Source organism: Protobothrops mucrosquamatus, unplaced genomic scaffold (genome assembly GCF_001527695.2).
Source record: "Protobothrops mucrosquamatus isolate PMUCROS unplaced genomic scaffold, P.Mucros_1.0 scaffold5468, whole genome shotgun sequence".
Taxonomy (NCBI): Eukaryota; Metazoa; Chordata; class Lepidosauria; order Squamata; family Viperidae; genus Protobothrops; species Protobothrops mucrosquamatus.
The window spans coordinates 1-17,805 of record NW_015391325.1 but is presented as its reverse complement, the minus strand read 5'-3'; the positions used below and the strand labels follow the sequence as shown (position 1 = coordinate 17,805).

Here is a 17,805-nt window from a genome sequence, read left to right as displayed (position 1 = left end):
AGCTGCAGCACAAGGCTGGCTCCTATTTAAGGGATTGTCCATGTGGATATATTTGAAGGCAAACCTTGGCATGAAGCCTGCAATCTATCCATAGTCAGCATTTGCAGCATGAAACACTCAGAAACAGGGGAGCTGTGCTCAAGGAAAGGATGAAAAAAGATCCCCAAATACTCAGATCCCAAGGGATCCAGCTGGACTGGGTCTGTGTGATGGCCCTATCTCAAGTAACCTCTTCTCCCTAATTTTTAAATAGGCTCCTTTGGAAAGTGACAATTCCTACCTGGATAAGGAACAGGTTCCTAGAATTGCTGCTGCATTTTTAGGAACAGACACAGGAAAACACTTTAATCCAGGCACTGTTCCAAGCAATTTATTATATTTGATATTTTTATGACCCTCTCTCTCCCCCTGCCCCACCCCGTTTTTAATCCTCTTTATTGTAAAAAGAAAGCACAATTCCAACCCGAGACAGGGCTGCCCACAGAAACCCTCTCTGGACCATCTGCTGGCACCCTAATAGCCTTGCATCTTCCTGACGGAAGCGCTCAGGGCCGCCATTCCGTTCAGCTCCCGCAGCCGGCTGGTGTGCCTGCAAAGACCACAGAGAGACAGCAAAACCAGATATAAAAGATGCTGGCAAGAAAGAGCTGAAGGCAGCAGCTTCAAAAGAAAATTATGTGTGGCGGTCAACAAGATTTGTCGGCAAGCAGAAGATGGCAATGACATTTCTTCACATTCTATCCCAGAAGGACAACATGGGACATATTTCAGTCTGAGGGGAGGACTTCATTTCCCCCCAAAATTGGTGACTTCATGTTCTCAGAACCATTGTTCTGGAACCTGGCCTCATTTAGGCAGAACTTCACTTTTTCTGGGTATCCTTATGTAGCCTTTCTCTTTCCAAATACGTTAAAGTACCTCGGTCCTTCTGCATGTAAGGAAATCTACCCCAATTCAAACAGGGTGCGTTTAAATGCCAAAGGTGAGCACAAATACCTTGCTCAGGTATCCCCTGGCTTGGGGGACGGAAGGACCATCAAGCTGAGGTCCTTCCATTTAATAGGTGAAATTCTTCTAGGTTTGGCTGATTCCCTTGGTCCAAAGAGGATGCCCGCCTTCTTTACACTGACTGCAGATGGAAAACCCAACTGATTCTATCAGCAGGATTCTACCAACCCCGTTTGGATCACAGCCAAGCAATCTTCCAGCTCCGATCTTACATAACTTTACCCCAAAGCAAATTCTCGAGACCTCCTAGGGTTGAGGGAAGCTGGCACCACAGCCTTGGCCACTCTCTCCAAGTCTGGTTTAGAGAGACCATCAAAGTGACGAGGAAGCCACCTAACAGGAGAACCTCTCCAGAGAATGAAGAACTTCTCACAAATGAAGATATGCACCCCCCACCACTATCCCAACTTCTGTCTCACACCACACACCAGGGGGAGTTCCAGAAGATACCAAAGAAATTTTTTGGAAGCTTCAAGATGGGGGGGGGAGGATTTGAGTCCATCCATAAAGGTTCTCAGAAACACAAAGGGAGGGGCCAATTCCTGGCCAGGCCACTCAGAAGAAGACTCGCCTGGCATCAGCTGCGCAGAGCTTCCCTAAGGCGATGGCTGCATTGTCTTGCACGGAAGCCCTTTGGGCACTCCTTGTGGTGACTCTCAAGAGGATTCTGACCACATCCGTGTCCAGCAAATTGGTGGCTGTGCCAGGCACCTCCAGACATTTCTCCAGGCAGAAAGCAGCGTTGCCTGCCACCCCCTCGTTCGGCCAGGACAGAAGCTTCAGCAACAGGCTGCATTCTGGGGGAGAGACCAAACAAGGCCAAATAAGATCCTGGGAGGAGCGAAAGCTAAAATGGAAGGCTAATTCCCTCAGTGCCAAAGGGATTTGTGGAAAGGCAAGATGGAGGGAGGAATGGCTCAATTCTCCGGATGGGGAGGGGGAGGCCATGCCAATTAAACTCTCCCTCTCGGAAAAGACAACCTGTGAACCAACCAACAAGGAGGTCAACAGCCTCCAGCAGCACCCAGAGGAAGGAGGCTGCGGGATGATTAGAGGGCCAGGAAGCCAACTGGCACCAGGACTAAAAAGAAATAAAGGTTTTGGCTGGAGAACAGAGCCACTGGAGCTTTCCAGAAAGAGTCCTCCTGTTTCTTTATCCGTGTCAGAAGCATCGCAATTAAAATAAGGCATTCTCTACAACATAAAATTTAAAATATAAAATGCAAGGTTAAAATACGTACAAGTGAAACAAATCTTGCCCAGAAACATTCATTGCATTCTGATAGGCTGCCGTGAGGTCGGCAAGTGTACAATGGGGACACAAAGGGCAGGCATAGATGTATGTGTTGTTGTCTGTATGTCACCACAATCGCAAAGGGCAGAAGCCACCGGATAGCCCCATTTGTTCAGGGTGTCTCTGGGTCTTCTTGCACCCGTGAGTCTTATTGCCAGGAAAAGGGAGGGTTTCTTCAAAAGGAGAAGCCAGCAAAATCCCAGGGTTTTCCCCTTTTTCTCCCTCTGTAATCTGAAGCTCCTGCTCACCCTCCGAAGGTGTCCCAACCCTCAGGAAGCACCTTTTTCTCAGGCAGCCACAGAATTTTGCAACCAATTTTATCGCAGAGGAAGCCTTGAAATAGTTTTCGGCTCTCGAGGAACAAAACATATAAAAACGTAATGATACAATTCCAACCTATCCGTGTTTTACAACAGCAGGCAGGCTGATGGCTGAATTCCCAGGGCTGTGAGCACTAGAACTGCATGGTGTACACAGTTACAAAAAAAATGTATGTTTTATTTTTGCAATCGTGCCTTCTTGTGGAACCTCAGCTGAGAAAAACTGCTCTAAAGGAAGATCCTTTTTGGCCAGCAGTCCTATTTCTCTAAGCGAGCTGGAACTGGGAGGATGCCTCAAAGGAATACAGGATGGCCTCTGATCGTTCAAGACCAGGGCAGGTTCTGCCCCACAAAGCTATTTTTTAAGAAAGGGAGGAACGTGCTCCAGAGGCCACCCTATCACTTGGTTTCTCTGGCATTTCTGGGGTGGTTGCTCAACTTTAGCAACTTTAAGAAGGGTGGACTTCAACTCCCAGAACTCCCCAGCCAACCATGCTGGCTGGGGAATTCTGGGAGTTGAAGTCCGTATCTCTGAAAGTTGCCCAGTTTGAACAACACTGTCCTAGATTGAGTAGAAGGCAGCGGCACTTACTCTTATCCAGTTTCACAATCTGCGTCAGAGCCAGCCGACTATTCTTGGCACAAATGGCAAGGACCTTCATGGCATAACCAGTCGTGGTTTGCCCACCAGCCTAGATTGGAGACAGGAAAAGACACACACACACACACACACACACACACACACACACATATCAAAAGCAGAGACTTGTCTCCAGAAACCCTATACTGCAGAAACAAGAACTTCACGTTTTAGGTCTCTGGAGACTTTTAATGTTGCAAGTTCTAAGCATCTGTAGGGAGAAGGAGCTGGCCCATGAGAAAAATCAGCTTCATGAGCTGAGACCCACCCAGGGTCTGATGCTGTGCAGGTATTTCTCTGTTCTGGAGATGAAACAAATTAATGCTAGGTAGGGATCAAGTCAGTGTTTTGCAAACTTAGCTGCTTGAAGATGTGTGGACTTCGACGCCCAGAATTCCCCAGCCAGCTTTGGGAATTCTGGCTGGGGAATTCTGGGAGTTGAAGTCCACACATCTTCAAGCAGCCAAGTTTGCAAAACACTGGATTAGGTGCTTAATGGGACAGTAGCTACCTGTACCTAGCAGCATTCCTAACACTGCAAAACCAGCCTGCATCACATTTCTCCTCTCCCCGAAGACTCCAAAAGCATCTATTCCACATTTGCTGTTCTTTTCCACCCCATTTTTCTCTTCCAGCGCTCTGCCTCGGGCAGTGTGTGAATGTGGAACTGGGATGTTCTTCTTACTGCTGCTCTGATGTGCCAGGCGCCCCTTTGCATCTACCGCCTGGGTATTTACTCTGACCGTCCATCGGTGTCTGATTCTTTGGCGAAACAGCTGAGGAAGGAAAACCTGTTCAGGAGCCAAGAGCGCATGAAAGATGCAGGGAGGGAACAGGCCGCTCTGTTCTGCACCGCTGGCTTGCGGAGTTCGTCACCGTGAGCTGATGGAGGGCTCAGGGGATGGCTGGGTCTCTGAGGAGAAGGTCATCTCTGCCCCAAGGCAGAGAGGGAAGTAGGGCTCACGACATTGGCAGAACATACCCCCTGGCATCTCCAGCTAAAAGACCTTGGAAGCAGGAGGTGGTAAGAACATGTTTGGGAAGCTGCTACTGATCTCAAGATACGTTAAGGGACACAGTCATGTTCTTCTGTTTTGACCCGGACAATGAGAAAAACTGTAACAGCCACTGTGTAGGACAAACAAGTAGAAGACGGGTCAAGTGTATCTATGAACACCAAGTAGCAGTCGGAAGATTGCTCACTACATGGACAGACTAAGCAATAGTTTCAACCGGAAAACTGTCATCATCCTAGACTAAGCCAAGTCCAAAAGCATTCTGGAGAATTTCTGGAAGTTGGGCACTCAGACAAAGCAGCCATCAACAGGCACATAGAGATAAACCACATCTACATACCATTCAAAAAAGACAATCTACAAGCCAAAAGAAGAAGAAATAAAAAGACCAAAACACCTCCTCACCAGCATTCCACACCAGGATGAGCAGAGGTTAACACCAAGATCAATACCAGAACAACAACTAAGCAGTAAACAACAGACTAATCAAGGAACTACCACGAATATAAAAGAGAATATAATCCCACTCCCTTTTAGCACTGATGGTGTTCCCTAGTTGGGTCATGAAATGTCTGCAAGGAAATAACCCAGCTCAGAGAGCACCAGGGACCCCACAGTCCTCCTCCTCCTCCTCCTTTCTACAAATCCTCCTAGCACTGATGATGTTCCCTTGTTGGGTAATGAAACATCTTCAAGAAAACAACCAAGCTCAGAGAGCACCAAGGACCCCACAGTCATCGTCTTCCTCCTCCACTCTGCAAACCCCCTCCCTTCTAGCATTGATGATGTTACCTAGTTGGGTCATGAAATGTTTCAAGGAAACAACCCAGCTCAGAGAGCACCAAGGACCCCATAGAAAGACTCAGCCAGAGGCTCCTTCTGTTTGATTCTGCTGAATTTAGCTGAAAGGATGAACACTGCAGAGGATCAGAACAGGTAAAATCTGCAATGTGCAACTTGACTCCCTGTATAACACCAGGGAAGATGGAAAACAAGCCAATTGGGCCTTCACACTCCATGCCTCTGGCATGGGAACAACGGAGTTGTCTGCTCGTGCGCTGGGCAGAAGCATTTCAAGGCCACTGGGACGGAAACAATGGCTCTAAAATAGGAAGAGCCATCGGAGACGGCAAATTACCTTCAGGAATCGGATCGCTTTCCTCACCACGTCTTGTCTCACAGCTTCTTCCAGAGCCACCAGACTTGCCGGCAGGACGTGACTCAAAAGCCCCACGGCTCTCTTAGAGAAAATAGAAGAGAGATGGAGCCCCACAGGGAAAGGGGCTGGGTGGTTGTTTCTCCAAGCGAGTTATCAAGTTGCCTTATCTGCTTCCTGGGCTGGTCATGTCAACGGCCCAGGAACCCGCCCAGCTGGTTGCCATCTTGCTTTTTCCAGGTTCAAAGAAGGAGCAGAGTGCAGCACCATGGGATCCTGACACCAATGCAGGCAATCGCTGACTTACAACCATTTATGCAGCAGCCATTTGAAATTACACTGGCTCTGAAACAAGAGACTTATGACTGATCCTCAGGCTTACAACCACAGCAGCATCCCGTTGGTCACGTGATCGAAAACTGGGCGCTTGGCTAACTGGCAGCATCCCTGGGTCACGTGACCACCCTTTGGCACTTTCCCAGTTGGCTTCAGACAAAACAAAGTCAATGGGGGAAGTCAGTTTTGCTTCCTGGCTTCCGTGACTCACTCAATAACCAGGGCAAAAAAGGTTGTGAAATCTGGCACGACTCGCCGCCTGGCTAGCAACAGACGTTCTGGGACTGACTGTAGATTGAGCTGACTGGGGCAAGGTCAGGGGTAGGCAACCTTGGCTCTTTTATGACTCGTGGACTTCAACTCCCAGAATTCCTGAGCCAGCCATGCTGAGGAGACAGGGAGAGGTTTCCAAGCTGAGCCATGCTGGTATGAAGTGTAAGGTGTAAAGGGAATTAAGGGTGGCAGTTATGGAGGGGGTCTGAAAAAGACACCGGGTTGGGTGGGCAACAAAGACAATTAGAGGAGAGGAATCAGTAGGAAGCTGATAAGAAAAGTACTTTCGGTTCGATTAATTCTGGCAGCTTCTATCTTACAGACATCCAATAAAGGGAAATAAATAAACCAATAAACCAATAAACCAATAACCAGGAGTGACATTTGTACTGGGAATGAAAGGTGAGGACGGAAAGGCAAATCCCAGAAGGATCTAGTCGTCAATAAGCCCAAAGATTGGGACTCTTCACCTTTAGCGTAAGGTCTCCTGCTTGGGCGAGGGGTGGGTGGGGTTGGACTGGAGGACCTCCAAGGTCCCTTCCAGCTCTCTTGTTCGATGTTCTGTGTTCTAACACTCACTGTGATGATCCTCCCGTCTGGACTGTTGAAGAGAGACATACACATGTCACAGATTTCCTCTGCAAGTTCCTGAAACAACCATCGGGTTAGAATGCCAGTGTGCAAAGGGCAGAACCGCAGCTTAATTAAGACTCTGGAGGGCAAACACAAAATCGGTGGTCTTCCTTGGACAGAAGAACAGACAGAAGCAGGAGGACCAAGCTGGGCTGAGACCTGCTCAAACCCAAAGCTTGCAGGGGGGGGCAGAAGGTTGACTCAACCCCCCCGCTCTTTCACAACCCACCTTATCCCACGGGAATGTGATGTGGATAAAGGGGCAATGTGTAACTCCCTGAACACCACCCCCCCCGGGCCTGCCCAGGTCAAAGAGGACGTCCTCCCAGCTCAGAATTCCTCAAAGGAGCCCCTCCCCCCCAAGGATTGAATGGCATGGAAAGAGGAGGTAGATCAGATGAGAATCCCAGAGGTTCTGAGGCCATAAAGCGATGCAGATTTATAAATCACCTCGATGACTGAGTTGGGTTCCAGGGAGAGGTTCATCATTAGGCCTAGGACTGCATGCAAACACTCGGGATATCTGGCGATGCTGTTTTCGGTCCAGCATTGATTCTACAGAAGCAGAAAACACAACCTCGTCACAAGATCAGCCAATCCCTTGGATGCTCCAAAATTGATGAATTCCCTTCTGCTCTACCATCCCTTAATCCCTTGGTAGCATCTCCTGATCAAAGACACCTCACTAGGAAGGTTCTCTCCCAGGGAACCCCAAGGTCATTATTGGTAAAGAAGCAATAGATGCTGGCGTGTCCAGCGAGACCTGGATTGGGGTCTCTTTCTTGGTGTCAGGCCTGCCCCAGCCCGATCCCTTAGGAAAGAAAGACCCTCGACTCCATTTGGTTGAAGTGACAGGTTCTTTTACTAAAAGATGTTGGTTGCAGTAGAGTCAGGCTAGAACTAAATTTCCCACACTCAAAAGATACAGAAAGTTTCCCTGCATCCCAGCCCTCCCCCCCTCCTGACCAGTCCATCTTCAGCCAATAAGAGTCTGCCTAAGTGTTTTGAGAATGCTGGGATGTTTAGGGTAATTCACATTCTTCCTCAGGGTGCCTGGCCTTGGGTGCCGGCACAAACTGGTTCCAAGCTCTCCTTCTCTTCGTCAAGCTGTCATTCCCCCCTCCCGATTTCCCATCACATACACATGAAGGTTGATTGCCCCACTGTTCCCCCCCATGTCTCCCCTCCTCCCTCCTAGCCTTTGATGGCAGGATGCCAGCAAGGTGCCAAGCCGAAGATGGCAGACCTGACACTTAGTCAGAAATTCTAGAGATTGGCAGCCAGTTGATTGTTGAGGGATGGACTAACTTGTTGGCCAAAACACTCTGACTGAAATCAAGGCCACCTTAAGGGAACCCTTCAGTTCGTAAGAGCAAAGCAAATCCAGAGCAGTGAGGATTGACGTGGTTAGAGAAGGGCCAGATGGCAACAAACAGTCACTTCTGCCTTATGGCAAAAAAAGAAGAAGAAGCTATGACTCAAGGGGGTTTATTTGTCAGCTGAGCTTCCCACTTCCCACTGGCTAATGGAACAGAAAGGAGACAGGCGGGCATGAAAGGAGGAAGCAACCGAATGGACAATAAACCGGCCGCAGCAAATGGCGAGACGTACCACGAAGCTCAAGCAAGCTTGCCAGCATTCCTGATTTTCGGTCATCTGCATCCGGATGACCACGTCTGAGCAGAGGTCTCCCATGAGGGCAATGCACTGGCTAAGGACCGTCTCCTTCAATGGCTTGGAAGAGCTCTTGAGAGAAAAGAAGAACAGCTTCACTGGGGGCCCCCAGCGAGAGACCCAGTCGAGTCTGAAACCACAGGCAGCTGCAATGTTCAAAACATTCCATCTAATTGATCTAGTTTTCTAGAATGCTCAAAAATGTTCACGTTTAGAGAACAGTCGGATTTCTGTCAGGTGGTGTTGAGATATCAACAGGAAAAACAAAACCAATAAAACAAAATGAAAAAAAAAATAGGGGAAAAGGAAGAATGATGGGAAAATCTTTCAGGGGCTCGAAGTAGACGTTGAAATGGATTCTGAGCTGCTTTTCGGGGAAAGAAACCCGAAGGCAGGTAAATCTTCTGTAAATCATCTGTAGCTGGGCACTCGGGGTCCTATTTGCAACCTCCTGCAGAAGGAGATCAGCTAAGACAGTGGTGGCGAACCTATGGCACACGTGCCAGAGGTGGCACTCAGAGCCCTCTCTCTGGGCACGTGCGCTGTCACCCCAGTCCCACCTCCCCCCACGGCCCCCTCATCACCAGTCCCCCCAGAGGAGAGTCACCCCCAAGGGTGGCCCACACGGAGCAGCACAGCCAAGGACATGGCAGCTGGGCAGCAGGGACAAGACTCTGCCCTCGCACCCCATCACGCACAGTTGATGCTGCAGGGCGCAGGCGGAAGGCATGGCTGCCATGGCGCTGCCATGACGGCCGTCTGGGCGATCTGCGGTGGGTGGCCCTGTGGGCGGGCGGAGGGCAGGCAGGCTGGGACAGGGGTGGGTGGAGCAGGGGCGGAGCCGGGACAGGATGGGGGCGGGGCAGTTTTTGGGCACTCAGTCTCTAAAAGCTTCACCATCACTGGGCTAAGACGATCCAAGTTCCAGACGATTCAAGATGGGGAAAGGGATGTCATCACTAGCGCCCTTTCAACTCATCACAGCAATTCTGGGATTGAAGGGGGTGGGGCGGTCCAGCAAACACCTAAAGTTCCTGTTATTCTTTTTCATAAAACTTCCATCTATTTTTAGTGCTGGGTCCTGCCAACCTGGTTCCTGGGGCTATCAATGAGTCAACGCTGAGAAACAGAACTTGGGAGTACAAACATCAGGAAGAAAAAAGGTTTGCTTACCAGCAATTGAGAAAAGATTGGCAAGGCCTCTGTGGACAGTTTAATACGGCACTGGATTTTGAAGCTGTAAGCAAAGTAAGACGGAGAGTTAAGACTTTGAGTTCTGGTCTTCAAGAGACCGAGGTGGCCATCCAAGAGTTAAATCTTGCCTTGTAGACACCATTTACCATTTTATACCCAAATCAGAATTCTATTAAGCCTCAAACCTGGACACAGAGGAGCTGGAGAATGCCACTCACTTTTCTTCCAGGATTAAGTGGGTCAGCAAATTCATTGCGCTGTCAGCTCTGCTGTCAGCAACTTTAACTAAGGATATCAATGTCTGCAGCCACCTGGAAAAGGAAAGCCATGTTCTCTGGGGTCTACAGGAGATCTACAATTCCAATAAATTGGCCAGAGTACAATTTAAGGATAGTTATCAGTTTGTACCCAGAAAACCTTGCACCAGGGAGCAAAAGCTATAGTGTTCCATGAATTATGCGGAATACAATTTGGATGGCTTCACTAGCACTTAGTGAGCACTACTCTGAGCAGAAATTGTAGAAAACAACTTTAATTGTAGAAAACAACAATTTTTGGCCCCCCAGGAGAAGAAGCAAAATGGCTCTGATGCCTTCTGAGTGATGCCAACTGGCCTTTAAGTTCACCACTGGGGGAATTGGAGAGGAGTGTGTTAAAGAGTAGAAATTCACTGGGTTCCACCGATAAATGATATCAGCTGCAGGCTTTTCCACAGAATTGGGCAAAAGGAGACTGACTCATGAAAATACTTGCTGGCAGCATTAGAAACAACCCCTGTAGGTTTTTTTTTTTTTTAAAGACCTTGATGATATAATCATTGCATAATGTTCCTCTTCATCATGAAATGTACAGTATGTTCAAAAGTTTTTCAAAGGGCAGTATTTCTGGGGTCCTCAGAATTATCTTAATTTCCCATGATGTGGACAGATTCTTGCTAACTCAGAAGGATATTTAAAAAATGATAGAAGCTCTAAATCAGGACTGTCCAACCTTGGCAACTTTAAGTCTTGTAGATTTTAACTCCCAGAATTCCCCAACCAGCCAGGCTCAGACCTTTCAATCAAGGTCTTCTGAGTCTCTGTCAGCTCCACTACTCTCTACGGAGGGGACGTCCAACCTTAGCAAATTTTAAGACCTGTGGACTTCAACTCCCAGAATGCCCCAGCCAGGTATATGGTATATCCCAGCTTTCCATTTAGAGCAGGGGTGTCCAACGTTGCCAACGTTAAGGGGCTCTGCTCATTATGCCAGCCAGCCAGCAAGAGCCTCAGTAAGTTTCTGAGGCGGTCAGGAGCTTCTCTCTGCTTCAGCAGGAAGACCCAGTTGGGTCGCAGAGGAGTGGGGGAGGGCAGCCATATTGTAACTCTGTGCAATTTACTTGGTGGTGTTCAGATGTCTGACTAGGAGGATCCTCCCGTGCTCAGTCTCCGCGAAGAGAGACAGCAGAGCCATGCACTGTTCCTGGACTTCAGGCGCCTCCGAGCACAGCAAAGCGGGAAGCTGCGCATTCACATCGGGATGAGTTAGAAGCAGCCGCTGGTTCTCCTCTGGGGTGAGAAGGAAGCAAAGCCGGAAGAAAGTTTCAGCCAGAGGGCTGCACCAAACGCTCTGCAAGTCCTTCTCCTAGTCACCTCTGCCTTCTCCAAAATGTGCGACCGCTGGAGCGTCTTTTTGTGCCCCAGTGAGGAGATCCGTCTATCTCCAGGAGCGATGGAAAAAAAAGGAGCATTCTGTCTGCAGAATCTAAACATCTGACTTGCTCACCCCTCTGAAGGGCAAATTATGTCTCACGCAGAGGTGGGAAAAGCAATCCATGTCTCACTTAGTGATCTGGATTGAGGCAAATTTGGACATCAGCATGCCCAAGAAACTAAGCTAGTCTCCTTTATCCAACCCACTTCCTTTCCCCAGATTGCTGGTTCCTTCAGAGGGCCTAAGGGGACCCTTCCCCCAGACAGGCTTGACACTCAACAGAAGCCACAATGGCTCCCCCACATAGCTACAATCTTTACAGGCATAAAGACCCTGGATCTTGGTAAGGCAAATAAAATTCTTGTGAAGGAAGAGGGATCTTGCCGGAGGAATGCTGGCATTATTCAGTGAAAAGGTTGACTGAGAAGAACCCAAGGTCAGAGAGACAGACAGACACAAAAGCCAAGTTGTGAAGCCTCTATGAGAAACCGAAGTAAATGGGAAAGTGATTTGCCACCCACACAGGAAGGTGGTGTGGAGCAATCCACAGGTTTGTGCTAATGCTGTCCTTGCAGCGGAGACCTTTGATCTGTAACTCTTTGGTGCTTGCCAAGGTCTCAGCAGGATTTGTGCCCGAAAGAGCAGAGCTGCCCTCCCCGGAAAGATGGATGGAGTCAAAATCAGCACCCCAGGAGGAAGGACTGGCACAGATTACCGTTCCCTTTGCAGACGGCTTGCCAGAGGAGAAGCAGGGAGCGAACCAGCTCCAGTTCGGCAGGCGAGCTGATCTTGGCACCGAGGACCCTGGAGAAGAAAGGGGCTGATTAAACGAAGGGCCAACTCCTTTCTGCAGAATTGCTTGTCTTCCCGGGATAACAAAATACGAGCTCTGGATTTGGCCTCTAATCTGGACGCTTTGAAAGAGCCTTTCAGCCTTGCAAGAGACCAAGCCGGGTGTTGGGCAGAGAAAAATAAACAGCTGCCACGCCTGGCCGTGAGTTCCCCCTTCATGGCAAAACCTTCCCTCCCTCCCAAGGAAGACTTAAGACTGAAATAATGGAATAAATGAATAATGATGCCAAATTATACCCTTACTGACAAACTGAGCATCTGTCAGCAGAGGTGGGAAAGAAAGATTTCTCTTGCCAGTTTCAAATAAATAACATTCCCCTCCTTGGTAAGGAAAAGCACATGGGAAATATGGGAAGAGATTTTTCTTCTGGAGGGAGGCTTGGAGTAGGAAAAGATCTCTCCAGTGTAACAGTTCTCCCCCCCTCCTCTCCTCAACCTTTGAAAGAGTTATGTGGGCTGCTCCTCAGAGAAAGAAAACACACAGGATCATTCCTCAGCTTGGCCTTAAATTGCCCCAGGTAGAATAGAATAGAATAGAATAGACTAGACTAGACTAGACTAGACTAGACTAGACTAGAATAGAATAGAATAGAATAGAATAGAATAGGAGCCGGAAGGGACCTTGGAGGTCTTCTAGTCCGACCCCTTGCTCAGGCAGGAAACCCTATATCATTTCAGGCAAATGGCTATCCAGTCTCTTTTTTAAAAACCTCCAGTGTTGGAGCATCCACAACTTCTGCAGGCAAGCTGTTCCACTGATGAATTGTTCTAACTATCAGGAAATTCCTCCTTGGTTCTAGGTTGCTTCTCTCTTTGATTAGCTTCCATCCATTGCTTCTCGTCCTGCCCTCTGGTGCTTTGGAAAATAAGTTGACCCCCTCCTCTTCTTTGTGGCAGCCCCTGATATATTGGAAGACAGCTATTGTGCCACCCCTCGTCCTTCTCTTCATTAAACTAGACATACCTGATTCCAGCCACCGTTCTTTTTATGTTTCAGCCTCCAGCCCCCTAATCACCTTTGTTGCTCTTCTCTACACTCTTTCTAGAGTCTCAACATCTTTTTTGTGATGGACTAAGAGGGCACTTTTCAAACCTCTGAACTGATTGCCACAAACAATCTGATGTTTGTGATGTCCACACTGCTTTCCTTGCTGGCCTGGCCAGTTCAGTATAACTCTGCTGCTGTGCCCGAGGCTGGTCAGCCCTGCTGCAGGCCACAGAACCCATTCTGCTTCCTGCCCATCATCTTGGGGCTGCTGTGCCACGAGACCCCTTCTCCCATCTTCTCCAGACGAGAGCACCTACTGTTCTATGACCTTGTTGTCGGAGATGACGCTGAAACCACCGTTCGTCCTAAATAAAGTTTGCTCAGTGCCTGCAAGGAATTCAGACAAGGGAGAAGACATTCAGATGTAAGCAATATCTCGCTAGCAGCTGAAACCCAGGATTAAGAGCTGAGGGTGCAGCATTTCCTGGTGTCTGGGTTAAGATCCTTTGTGGGACACTGGGAAATTGGGGGTTCAGTCTGGGGCTGCTCCTTCTACGGGGCACTCACAGGCTTGAACTAGGTCCGTCAGAAGCCGAATGCCACCTGCATAATAAAGAGGGTCCTGATCCGGCTTGCTGAGTTTCTGAAGCATCTCATTCACGGTGACTGCGGTGAGTTTCCCAGACTTGAAATCTGCTTCTGCTCTCTCCTCCTCACAGAGTTTTTTTTCCTCCAGGTCTATTTTATGTATGCAGTCTGAGGGTGGGAAAGGGCAGAATTGACAGGCGGGAAGAGGAGAAAACAGGGGATGAAATGAACCAAGGTGAATGATGTGATCCTGGCTTGAGGCAACGCAGGGGACAATTGCCGATCCTGTCCTTCAGGGCCTGTGTTTGGTCTTTCGGTGCTTAGTGGGACGGGGGCAGCGGGGTGACGCGGGAAGACTGGGGCGCCTTACCTTTGCACAGCTTCTCCTTCTGGGGGTCAATTTCTAAAATCTTCAGGTAGCACTCTCTGGCCTGGAAGCAGAAGGAAGAAACATCAGAAACACCAGAAAGAGACGGAGAGAGGAGCAACCAAGAAAAAGCCTCGGCCTCATGACTAGCACAAAACACCAACGCATCTCCCCTCTTGCTGAAATCTGGGCCTCACAATTTACTTCCCAGGACAATCCTGCAAACGCAGGCGCTTCTGAGCGCCCCCAGCCAGCTGAGACTCAGCCATGCTCTCTCTGGTTTTTCTCCCCCAAAGACTGGAGTCCCCGGAAGTTTAAAATTAAAGTGTTTGCTAACAGCAGGGGTCTTCAAACTCGGCCCTTTTATGACTTGTGGACTTCAGCTCCCAGAATTCCTCAGCCAGCTTTGCCAGCTTCTAGGAGTTGAAGTCCACAGTCATAAAAGGGCCGAGTTTGAAGACCCCTGGCTAACAGTTTAGTCAACAGGCTATGGGCAAAGGCATTCTGAGCATAGTTTCTTAAGGACTATCTCCTCGGGGCTGCTTTTTAATCTTCTCGTTTTCCTTTCTCAACAACAATGCAGACCCACAAGCATCTGAACAAGCTAATAAAACTCACATTCAGACAGTAGAAGCAGTCCCTAACTTACAACCATTTGTTTAGCAAGTGTTCAAATTACAACAACACTGAAAAAAAGTGACTTGTAACCGGTCCTCAGGCTTATGACCCTCACAGCATCCCGATGGTCAGGTGACCGAGGTTCAGGTGTCTGGCCCTGGGGGGGGGGTCACATGGTTGCACCTGCAACCTTCCCAGCCAGCAAAGTCTGGCAAGCAAAGTCAAAGGGGGGAAGTCAGATTTGCTTAATGACCACATGATTCGCGTAACGACTGAGCAAAAAAACAAACAAAAAAACCCACAATGTGGCAGGACTCACTTAAGAAGCGCCTTGCTTAGCCAGGGAGATTCTAGCCCCATTTGGGGAGATAAATCGGGGACTACCTGTAATTTACTCGGTGCAGCGCAGACCCCGAGCCCGGTGAGGTCTCACCTGCTGGAACTGCTCCTTGGCCAGGTGGGCCTTTCCCATATGGAAGAGAGCCTTGGTGCATTTTTCATCGCACTGCGGGAAAGAGAATCATTTAGCAAAATTCACAGATCGCCATGTCCCCGATTAAGGGCTGCGAAAATGGCACCGGGGGATTTTGGCTGGCGGGTGTGGGTGTTAAAAATATCAAGATGGGGGGGGGAGGCTACAGTTGCGTGGCTGAAGCCGGGCACTGTGTGTGTGTGTGTGTGTGTGTGTGTGTGTGTGTGTGTGTGTGAAAAGGGGGTCCTTCAATGGGAGCAGTTTTGGTGTTTCAGCCCTTTTAGAAAATTACTGCTTACTTTTTATTGTCTAGCAGAGGACCATACAGACCAAAGCCACCTGCCTATCGCCGTTTTGACTGGATGCCACCTTGCCACTCAGAGCCCAGATCCCTCCCTGGGCCTGTTCTGTGCCTCTCACGGAGGGCAGGGAAGGAAGGAAGGAGGGAACGAGTCTTACCCTCAACGCCCAGTTGCAGTCGCTAATGGCTTTCTCGTACTTCCGCAACTTGATGTAGGCCTAATGCAAAAATAAGCACGTTAAGTTGACTTGCTGCTGTTCCTTCAAAATGCCAGCCGTTCCACCTGGGCTTTCCTGCCAGAAGAGCTGAGCCATTCACCAGCCAGACTGCTGATGTCACAAAAGCTGGGCGGGCTGGTTTCAGTTAGTAGCCACGGGTTGTATTGCTGGCTCAGATTGTTGAATTTCCTACAATATTCTCAGAAAAACGTATTTAGGAGGAAATAAGATGGAAGGTTGCGGCTAGACTACTGCAAGTCCAGGTCTCCAGGGAAACTCATCCTGCTTCACTGAGCTTCTGTAGAGGAGGCCAAGCAATGGAATTAGCCTTTTCTTCTTCTTCACGGGGTGAGGGGCAATCTGGACCCACGGATTCCTATAGATTCACTTTTCTGAGCTCCAAATTTGTGGGATTTGATTCTGTAAAGGGGAAAACCTCTTGATTCAGGCAGAATTTTGAGGCTGAGAGAATTTTGAGGGAAAGAACACACAACAAGGGTAGCCCAATTTTCTGTAATTCTTCAGCTAAAGAATGACCTCTGCCTAAAGGATCACTCCAAAGAAAGCTTGCAAGTAAAAGGGAGCTGAGAGAGATCAAGGGATGGATCCTGAGGGGCACTTTTCAGGAAAGGAAGCTTGCAGGCATCTGATGCAGAGCTTCAGAGGGGCGAGAAAAAAGCAGGAACGGGAAGAGATAAGGAGAGGCGCCTCTGCCTATGGATGCTGAAGTATTTTCCCTGTGATGTAGGAGTCGCCTTCATGTAGAGCTGGGGAACAGCCTGCAGTGTCTTCTCTATCCCTGAGAGAAAGGAAGAGCCGAGAACCCTTTCATCGGGACAGACCGATAGAGTTGTCTTTCCCTGGACAGGAACTTCTAATTGATGTCTTCTGCTACGTGGAGAAAGGGATCAGCAGTCCCGAGCTGGCCTTTGTGTGACGCTGCAGAACAGCAGCCACATCCCAAGGGCAGGACCCCCAGCAGGAGCTGGCAACTGGGGTGCCAAGGTCCTGGAGGAAGGGGCCGCCCCCTTAAACCAATGCCTGCTGGCACACTGACCTGGGCTCGGTTGGTATACAAGGCTGGCACGTCCTTTTGCTTCTTCAGGCCTTCTGTGTAGTTTTGCACAGCTGAAGCGTAGTCCCCTTTGCTGAAAGCGTCGTTCCCTTGGTCTTTCAGGGCTGCGGGAAAGAGGAATAACGGAAGGCTTTTTAAAAAAAAAAAAGTCAAGTTGTTGCAGTAGGTGTGGAGAAAGGCCTCCAAAGAGGGAGGGAAGGTCTGCTCCTGACGCAGTGATCAGAGAAAGGAGACTGGAGAAAGCAGTTTGTGAAACCCCCACCCCACTTAACCCACAGGGAAGATTAAAAAAAAGGGGCGGGGGCTGGACACTCATTCAGCCTTGCGCGGTTCTGTTCCTGTGTCTGTTCTAATAAAAGTAGCTTTGGGTCTGTGTGGGCCCCGTTCCTTAGCCTGCCCTGCCCGATGGGGCTGTGGCCGTTACCCTCCGTTGGGAGGCTGGAAAGTGGGAGGAGAGCATCAAGGCTCTCGTGGCGGCACGGGGCAACTCGCCATGGCCAACTCAACACGGGACAATTTAACAATTCAATTTAATTATTTAAAATAAATAAAACGCTATTTTAAGTTTTGTCATTCTCATTTCATTCTGTCCCTCCTTTGGCATCCTTTCTTTAATGATTCTATTCCACTATTTTTTCGATATTAGCACAACTTTTGTCCGGCGGCGAGTTAGCCATAGCGAGTTGTTGTAGACCCTCTTGCGATCCAAGAACCGTCAATTTCCGCTGGTGTTGTTGAACTGCAAGAGCCTCTCACTGCTGTCTGCTGAGCTGCAATGATGCCTTGAGATCAATCAAGCAACTCTTGACAGTCCACAAAATTGCTGGAGGCTTGAATTGCCCCACAAAACCTTGGGGGTCAAGTCCCAGGACTTTCTTTCTAGCCAACAGCTCCAGCTGCTTCTGCTGAAGGCCAACGCAACCCAACCCTCACCATTTGCCAAGGCTTCATTTTCTTTCCTCCTCCTGGCTCGCTCGTGGGCATCCTTCTCTAAAGCCACCAGGAAGCTCTCTAAAAGTCAGCAAAGCAAAGACAGAGGTTCAGTCCAAAGGATGTTTGAAAAGGAAAGTCAAATTACAGAGATATGAAG

General features: G+C 49.0%; 1 protein-coding gene across 1 annotated transcript; it reads right to left on the bottom strand.

The window, feature by feature from the left end:
• Nucleotides 1-437: 437 nt before the first annotated feature.
• On the bottom strand, nt 438-17,726 carry LOC107299786 (tetratricopeptide repeat protein 12-like; the record flags this gene model as incomplete). Its single annotated transcript, XM_015829124.1, has 18 exons — nt 438-589; nt 1,580-1,805; nt 3,215-3,314; nt 5,417-5,518; nt 6,623-6,691; nt 7,127-7,231; nt 8,288-8,422; nt 9,524-9,587; nt 9,763-9,855; nt 10,923-11,091; nt 11,952-12,040; nt 13,394-13,463; nt 13,644-13,832; nt 14,035-14,095; nt 15,083-15,154; nt 15,581-15,640; nt 16,698-16,819; nt 17,649-17,726. Coding segments are annotated over 18 exons (1,880 nt in total), but the record flags the coding sequence as incomplete, so codon positions are not given.
• Nucleotides 17,727-17,805: the final 79 nt, after the last annotated feature.